This window comes from Natrix helvetica (genome assembly GCF_964273705.1).
Source record: "Natrix helvetica genome assembly, chromosome: 9".
In the NCBI taxonomy this organism is placed as follows: Eukaryota; Metazoa; Chordata; class Lepidosauria; order Squamata; family Natricidae; genus Natrix; species Natrix helvetica.
The window spans coordinates 24,255,712-24,264,428 of record NC_138560.1 but is presented as its reverse complement, the minus strand read 5'-3'; the positions used below and the strand labels follow the sequence as shown (position 1 = coordinate 24,264,428).

The 8,717-nt window shown below is 50.7% G+C and overlaps 1 protein-coding gene across 1 annotated transcript; it reads right to left on the bottom strand.

Moving 5' to 3' along the window:
- Positions 1 to 2,756: 2,756 nt before the first annotated feature.
- On the bottom strand, positions 2,757 to 5,770 carry MARCKSL1 (MARCKS like 1). Its single transcript, XM_081962664.1, has 2 exons — positions 5,477 to 5,770; positions 2,757 to 4,250 (listed from the first exon to the last, which is right to left on the bottom strand). Exons 1-2 carry the CDS (start codon positions 5,579 to 5,581, stop codon positions 3,603 to 3,605), a joined length of 753 nt encoding a protein of 250 aa, XP_081818790.1. The 5' UTR covers positions 5,582 to 5,770; the 3' UTR covers positions 2,757 to 3,602.
- Between the last annotated feature and the right edge of the window lie 2,947 nt (positions 5,771 to 8,717).

The following is an 8,717-nucleotide window of genomic DNA, read 5'->3' as shown; positions in this document are numbered from 1 at the left end:
GACACCACTGAGCAGAGCACTCAGGAAATCATAGGATGAATGGGCACCTGTTTTTTGCTTCCTTGGAGGAAATGATGGTGCTCTGCTGGCAGAACAGCTGAAGCCGGATTTAAAAGGTGCGAAAGCGGTATGAACACGGGGCCAGGTAATCTCTTGATAAGCTCCGGCAGCTCCGCCCAACACGCCCCATTGGAGCTTTTGTTCTGGCTGCTGCATCTACAGTACTTTTTTAAAAAAAAAAACGCAGCATATTCAGAACATCCAGGAAGAGTCAAGTGTGGCTAAGGAGCTGAACTAGGAGCAGAGAACTTGGGTTCAAGTCAAGATGCACCCATGTGACTTGGGTTAGTCAACAAGTTTGATGTGAGACAAAAGGTGGGGGGGATTGTGAGAGTAGGAGTCCAAGATTCTAGTGCAGTGTTTCTCAACCTTGGCAACTTGAAGACTTGGGGACTTCAACTCCCAGAATTCCCCAGCCAGCATTCTGGGAGTTGAAGTCCGGACATCTTCAAGTTGTCAAGGTTGAGAAACACTGTTCTAGTGTCTTCAGCTTCTGAGGAAAAGGGGGGATAGGAATTTAGTAAGTCCCTGGTACTTCTCATTTGGAGCCAATTTTCAACTGGAAGTTCATTCCAATTCTCCATCAACATCTCTACTGGAACAAGAAAATGTTTTTTTTTTACGTCTATAGTTTCTACCCAACAACTCTCATCACAAGGCTGGTGTGTCTCAACTTAGCTAAAGAGCAAACCAGGTGTTTTGGGAAGGATGAAAGCCATAGCGAGAAACCACAGCTAAGAACACTTAGCACTTACATCACCATTTTACTTGAATCCCGGAAGGATTGGTGGCCTAATAAACAACTGTTTGCCAGCCATTATCACCTATTCTCTAAAGACCAGGAATTGTTTTGTTCAAGGACGGCATTGCAGCTGCTTCTCACAGCAGCAGGTAACTAAAGGCCAAAAGACTTCACCAAATTCACCCATGTCCCACTTGCACCCTGAATGTGCCATTGCTGGGGCCAGAACAGTGGGCGCATCCAGATTCCTTAGGGTTGATCGAAGATCCTGAATGGCTTTTGAAACCGATCCGCCACCAGCATGATAGTTGCAAGGCTCAATTGTAACAATTAAAAGGAACAGATTTTGGGTGGGGCAAGTTGCTTTATTTCAAAAAAACCCAAGCCCCAAAAACAAACTTCCTGATTTCGTTGGTGGCTGCTGGGGTTGGAGGAATTAGCGTGATTAGTCCTCCACAATCCGATGTACTCCTGAAACATTGCACTACATCTCCTATCACCCTCAGCCAACACAGGCTGCAGCTTGTCTTATCATGCTTTCTAATGAAGGTGACTGCTGATCAGCAAAATATTCTCTTCCCACTTGCTCACTGGCTCTTACCTGAAGTCAGAAGATTTGCAAGAATTGAGGCAAGAAGCCAATATATAAATAGACAAACCTATGATGAAATACACAAGCATGTTTGGCCATCCCTGTCCCCAAACAAGACCTGGCAAGCCAATTAGAATAGGTGCTGAGCTCAAGACTTGTCAAAATAACAAATTACTTGGATGCTGCTTGATCACCTACCTTGCTTTCTAGAATCTCCCCCCCTCCCAAAATAGCCCAGAAGGCTAATCTTCTGTCCAGAAGGACCACCATTCTTTGTGTCAAGAGTATTTCTCGGCCCCATGACCTGCGCAGTGGGCAGTTAAAACCATATGCCAACATATTCTTTTGACACTTTTCTCTGCCTCCCACCATGGCAGGGAACCTGCAATCAGGGACAGCTTGAGAGTGGATGGTTCCTACAGCTGCAGCTCCCTGCCTCCCTCCATCTTAGGCAGGAGAAACTAGGACTGCTGCCTCATATGGTGATTAGCAGGCGCCTCTCCCTGATCTAAGATGAGTTAAAATGGCTGCCAGACCACATTCCAGCTCCACTGTCAGAGAAATGCTTCTCTTACCCCCCCCTCCCCGCCAACCCAAGCTGCAGTTTTGAAAATCCACTGAAGTGCTTTCAACATCTGGAGCCATTTGCATGCAGCACAAAACACCCTGTGAAGGCCATCCTATCATCCCCCCTGGAGATTCGAACAAGATTTACTGGTATCCATTCAGACATGCATAGCCAACGTTTACGCTACCTGCTAACTAAGCCTGGAGAGGATCGTTCTGCCTGAAGAGAGAAGCATGCAGAATCGAGTAATGAGGGCTCCCTTGCTTGGAAAGGCTGATGGCTGGAGAAAAAGCCATCTCTGCTGCTTGCCTGGCCGCCTATTCATTGAGCCACACAGGTCAAGGCAAGGAGGAAGACCCTTTGAAGGCAACTGTAGTGACAGATGTGTCTCTTGCAGGAATTCCTACTCTTTACAAAAAGAGAATCCTAGAGTGCTCTCCAACAAGTCTCTTAATAGCCTATGAAAGAAAGTGGCATGCATGATTAAGACTCCACCCAGATCTGTCCTGAAGCTTAGGGCTTCTAAGGAAATTGGTCTGCTCGTCTCCTGACATGTAGCTTGGATGGAGTAAATCTATGCCTGATTGTGATAGGCATAAGCCATTTCTTCTTGGCCTCAATTTTGGGGAACGCAAGTGCCCTCCAAATGCAGGAGTTCAACTTCCGTTGAAGAATTGGAGAATACAGAAAGAGAAACCAGCATTCCAAAGGAAAGGATATCTGGGAAAACAAGAAGCTACCCAATTATTGGCCACTTGGCCAACTGCTAGAGAAAAGGACCCAACTCCGATCCATAAAGGGATCACCATTTATTCTTTTCAAATGTTACAATAAGACCCATAAGACTTTTGTTTAGGAGTTAGAAAACTGCAGATCAGAAGTAGGGTCATTAAAAAATTATTTACAAAGACAAGGAAATGAAAATTTAAAGTCACATCATACAGCCAGCCCTCGCCCTCAACCCTCTCCCACCCCCTCCCTAAAGGTTCCCCCCCATCCCTAAATAAGCCGCCAGTAATTCTCCCTCTGATGTCAAATTAAACACAGTGGACTTACACGCTGCTTTACGGTTTTAAAGCCAAGAGCAAGACATTATAAAAAACTAACCAGATTAGCTTTTTAAATGGTTGTTTCTATAAAAAGCACAAAATATTTTTAAATGAAGTCAGAACCAGGAATGTAAACCAAGAGATAGAGAATATCCGTTTTGAAAAACGGGTCAGTTGTTGCTGGTTTGTTGGACTTTTTGGAGAAAAAAGAAAAGCTGCTTTTGAAGATTAGTAGAAACAGAAGATCTGAGGGAAAAGGAACTTGGTGTTAATAGCTGGAGTCTCATTCAATGGAGCAATTTCCAGTTTTTGTCCAGGATCAGTTATCTCTCCATATAGTCTTAAGGGGGGGCTTTAGAACTCCTGCTTGAGGGACAATGGGGCAAAGTCAGGTGGTGGTGTTTTTTCCCCCTTCGCTGTGTGTGGAGACACTGTGGAGAGACAAAGCTTGCCAACTCGATGCAGAATGCCTGTGTGTGTGGCGGGCATGTGTGGCATGTGGTCAAGGCAGCAGTTCTGTGGGGTTGTTGGGATTGGAAGGATGGCACAGTTCGCTTTTCGATGGGCAGGAGGTGGGCAGCTAAGTCAGCTCTATTCTTCTTTCTGCTCTGCAGCAGCAGCCTGGTCGGCCACAGCGCTAGGCTCCACTTCCGCAGATGTTGAGGTCTCCTCTGGCTTTACATCCCCCTGGCCCTCACTGGAAGGCAGCTGCTGAGGCTGTTCCTCCTCCTTGGCTGGCCCCTCGCTACCATCTTGCCGCTTGGCCACCGGTTCATTGTCGGGAGCAGAGGCCACAGCAGGGGTTTCCTCGGGGGCCTCTGTCTCCTCTTGGGGCACGCTGGCCTGCTCCCCCTCCTCGGTGGCAGCAGTGGCTGGCTGGTCCTCAGCCTCCGCTGCTTCGGCCTTCCCCTGCTGCTCCTCGCTGGGAGAGGAGGCGGCCGACACGTCCCCGGCTTCCTTTTTGGCTTTCCGGAAGGAAATGCCACTCAGCTTGAAGGATTTTTTGAACGAGAACCGCTTCTTCTTCTTGGGGGTCTGCTTGGAGGCATTGGTGGAAGCAGCTCCGTCGGGTTTGGCTTCCCCCTCAGCCACTGGGGCTGGCTCTATGGCATCTCCGCTGCCCATCTCGGCCTTGGCAAGCTCCTTGGGGGCCTCTGCTGAGCCACCGCCATTCAGGGAGCTCGCCTCCCCATCGGCTTTCGGGGAGACGTCCCCATTGACTTTCACGTGGCCGTTTTCCTGGAGGAGGAAAGAAAAGGGACACCAGAGTTAGGGCTCTGAAAAAGCAGCTCAGCATCTGTGCATCCCATCCAGCTGCCCCCGCCCCCCCATAGTCCCAAGGGATGGACCCTGGCAATAGCAGAGAACCTTGACTGCCCTCACACAAGGCATCCCTCCAGGACTGAATTCATGCATTTCCTGGCTTTCCCCCCAGCATTCAACCCAACCCTCCAAATCACCCGGCTTTATCCAACATATGGAGCAGCAGGAAAATGACTCTATCTGCATTTATTCTTCCAGACACCCGGCTATAAACAAGGGCTTCGGTTTTCCTCCCATCCGCAGGTGCCCCACTACAACTCCCATCATCCCGACTCCCACAGGGAGATGATGGGCAGTGGTCAGACCGGAGGGGAGGGGGGCGTCAGACGCCATTTGGCCACGGTCGATCCAATCTTTCTCAGCGTTCGCGCTCAGTTGAAAGGCGGAGCGCAAAGCCTTCGCCGCCAAATCCCGCCGGGCTCGCCGTTCCTGGGAGGCGGCCGCAACTTCCCTCCCCGAGAAAGCGAGCCTGCCGAGCGCCGCCGCTAGGGGGCGCCCCACTCCCGCCTGGGTTGCAGCGCCAACGCCGCGCTCCGGGCGCAGGAGGCGAAGGGGCAGGAGCGGCCGGGACTCCCCCACTCTGGCCAAACAGGCGGGGAGGTGGGGCGCCTTTCTCTGCCGATGCAAAGCCCCGCCATTGGGCCGCTGCGCCGGAGGGGGAAGGACGGGCGCAAGGCGAGAGGAGCCCCCGCGAGGGCCACGTTAGCAGAAGCGCCTCCCGCCCGTCGGTCCCTTCCAGGCTCCAGCGCCCCGCCCCGCCCGCCAAGCCAGAGGAGCTCCGGGCTTCCTTGTAAAAGGGCGGAAACCGGGGGGGGGGCTTCTTCGCCGCCGCCTGCAGGGAGCGCGACCACCGCCCGGGAGCGCCGCCCTTGCCCGGGAATGCGCGCAATGCAGCGGCGGGACCCAGCGCGGCGGGCCCTCCTTTGTTCCCCGCCAGGAGGGGATGCGCTCCGTCTCCAGGGCTCGGCGTCGAACAAAGGAGCAGCACGCCGGGCGGGCGCTGGGAAGAGGCGGCGGGGCGCGTCTGGCGGGCTCCGGCCGAGCGCGGCCACCGTCCCGAGAGGCTGCCGCGCCCCACTCGGATGCGGGCGGCGGCAGCGCGAGGAACAATGGCCGTTGGGCGGGCGCGCCCCCAGACCCACCTGGCCGTTGGACTTGGCGGGCGAGGCGTCGCCGGCAGCAGCAGCAACGGCGGCGTCCTGGGCCACCGCCTCCCCCTTGGCGGCCTTGGAGCTGTGGCTGCCCATGGCGGCGCGGCGGCGGGCGAGACGGGCGCAGGCGGCGATGCGGGAAGGAGCCCCGGCCGCCTCAAGGGACGCTGCGCGGTGGAGCCAGCCCAGGGGGCGCCGCGTCCGGGGCGTCGCTGGCTCGGAGGGCTCCCAGGCTCGGCCGTTGCAGCCTCGGCGCAGACCCTGCCTGGCGCGCGCTTGCTCTGAGCCCGGTGCGCAAAAGCGGCGGCTAATAAGGGTGCCGCACGCGCGGGGGCGGGGCCGGGCGCCCGAGTCCCGCCCGGGGGAGGCGGCCAGGGCGGGCGGGGGGCTTCTCTCGCTCGCTCAGCTCGCTGGGGCGGGGGGCGCTGTAGGGCGCGGCCCTGGCCAGTCCCGGAGACCTTCGCCTGCCGCCCCCGCTTGCGCCAGTGCGCCTGAACATGTGCAGAGGGCGCTTCTCTGCCTCGCGCCCTGCTGGAGCGCTTGGCAAATCAGGTTGGGGGTCCCAGGCGCAGGGCCGGGGCTCGAGCACGTGGCCGCTCCCGACGGCGGACTTTGAGGATCTGCCCCTCCCTCCCTCCCTCCCTCTTAGGGTCCGCTCCCCTTTGGTTCGGGATGTGGAAACCCCCCGCTGGGCCCCCTCCGTGTTGACGCTACTGTAAAGATGCCGATCAAGTTGCCTTAACATAGTTTAGCGGATGAAACCCGGTCCGCTTGGGGTTGACAGCACAGGTTGGAGTGTGAATTATGGACAAGCCCCAATAGTTGACTTTGCATAGCAGCATCCCGAGTTGAGCACACGTGCAAACTATAGGATGGCTTAGCCTGATGATTGCATCTTAACTTTCTTAAGGGTCAAAACTGCCTTTCTTCAAATTTTGCTTCTTTCGTTTCCTGGCTTAAATCTGAAGGTTCTCCATTCAGTTAAGGAAGTTAAGTATTGAGCTGCTGTTAGGGCTTTATTTTTAGAATTTCACAAAATGCCAATTTGGTAGCACAGAAGGTGGGATATAAATTTGTGACTGGCTGATTTTAATTAGTATACTTCCATTGATTGTGTGCGATGTTAGGACTTTTTGGATCAGATCGGTCTCTTGAAGAACTGCCAAAGTTCATCCCTTCAAAATAAGTGGACAAGATTAGATCTTTCACGGACATTTCCTATCACAATAATAATGGGCTGAGCAAACTGGAAGAAGTTAAGTTTAGGATAGTAGGTATAGTTAGGAATAATGTGTGTGTAGTGCTTTCCCTTATGTGCTCCTGTTGGCTAATCAGGCCCCATCCACACACATACAAGTGCTACCTTGGTAGTCAAGTGCTTTGAAACTCATCAAATTTGGTACTCAACTTCTTTTGACCCATAAATTTTGTCCTGGTATTCACCGTTTGTTTGGTACTCAACACAAATGTTAGAACTTCTTGGTGTCTGCTGTCTTGTGATTCACTATATTATTCTTTAATGGTTTTCCCTATAGCAGAACGGGTTTGTATATGTGGTAAAGGAGAAGTGGAAGATAATTCACATGTTCTATTACACTGCAAGCTATACAGAGCTTGTAGGTCTGCACATATTCTCCTCTTATTAGAGAGATTGCCAGGGAGGGCAGACAATTTTTATCTAGGCTTTCTCCTCCAGGACACTAACCCGGTTACCACGTATGCAGTGGCAAAGTTCTGTGTTGCTGCAATGTCCATAAGAAAAAAATTGGCTACAGAAGTATAATTGTCATCTTGTACCAATTATCTGGACATATCTCTAACAATATTTGGACCATTGAATTTACTCCTATACTTAACAGCATTGCACCCAGGTAAACCAGGGAGTGACCCGAACAATCTGAGAACATGTATGTTATTTTCCACTTTTAATGTCAATACTTTTAAATTATATCTTAATGTCAGTACTTTTTAACATATTGTAAAAACTAATGTGTATTGCTGGTCTTTGACCATAATAAAGATTTACTTACTATTCCTTAATGGGAAAAAATTGTTTGGTACTCATCATTTTTGCTATTCATCATGCCTCCCAGAACCAATTGACAACAAGTGTCAAGGTACCACTGTACTTTTCTCCTGACTCCCACCCTGTGGATACCCATTGCAAAAATGACAACGTATTAAAATTTTAAACAACGAAATGATGCCTTCAAACCTGCTGTTGATACTATTTGATTGTTTCTGGCTGCAAGAGAGGAAGAGATCTTTTCCCCTTGAAAAAGCCAGAGAGAAGATTTGACTGGGTGTAGCTTTCAAGTGTTAAGTAAGGGAACTTCCTACTGCAGAGGCAGTAGACCCCTAATCTCCATTTGTGAGTTTCCTGAGGACATGTGATTGTTTGTGCTTGGAAGTGAGAATTTTTGCTTTCTGATGCAGCCATTCCTGGGCCTTTGTACAGTATTTACCTCTCAGATTGTAAAATACCGTACCGCTTTCACTTTGAGTAGTTGTCAGTTTTGTAAGAATGGACTTGTCTGCACACAATTTGCAAAGCCTCTTCCCAAGACTGTCCTGTTTTATTTTTTACCCTGTGGGGGCAGGGTGTGAAATGGGGTGGGGGTTTAAGGAAGGGCTTAAGACTCGGTGAAGGTGAGAGAACACGACCTCACTGTGATTTAGTTGATTAGATTACCAGTGGAAACTGATTAACTTCCACCCCAAGGACAGTCTTGCAACACCAGACCCCCTTTCTTTGCAGAGGGGCACATTAGGGCACGGGGGAGCCGTGGAGTACGCTGGCCATTTGTGGGTCGGACCCCTTTCTCTCTCCTGCTGCTGCTGCTGGGACCCAGGTTGCCAGATCAGAGAGCAGCTTCACCAGGTCAAGGCCAGCTCCCAGAACCTCAAACAACAGAGAGGCTTTTAATGCTCTCCATCAGGTTGTGCCATGGGCTCGAAGAGAATTTAGTGATTTTTTTTTAAAAAATAAAGTTTTTATTTATTTTTAATACAAATAACATATTTATTAACAAAGCGTTGTCCAAGTTGTCCTCTTTTACATCCTCTTATACATAATCCATTTTAAATCATGATTCTATTTCCAATTTGAACTCTATTGTTCTCTTCTCATGTTTTCCATCTTAAACTTCTTGTTATATAAACAATATTAATTGCCCCTTCAAAGTTATACCAAATTACCACTTCATGTTTCCTCTTTTCATCTGTTTTACCC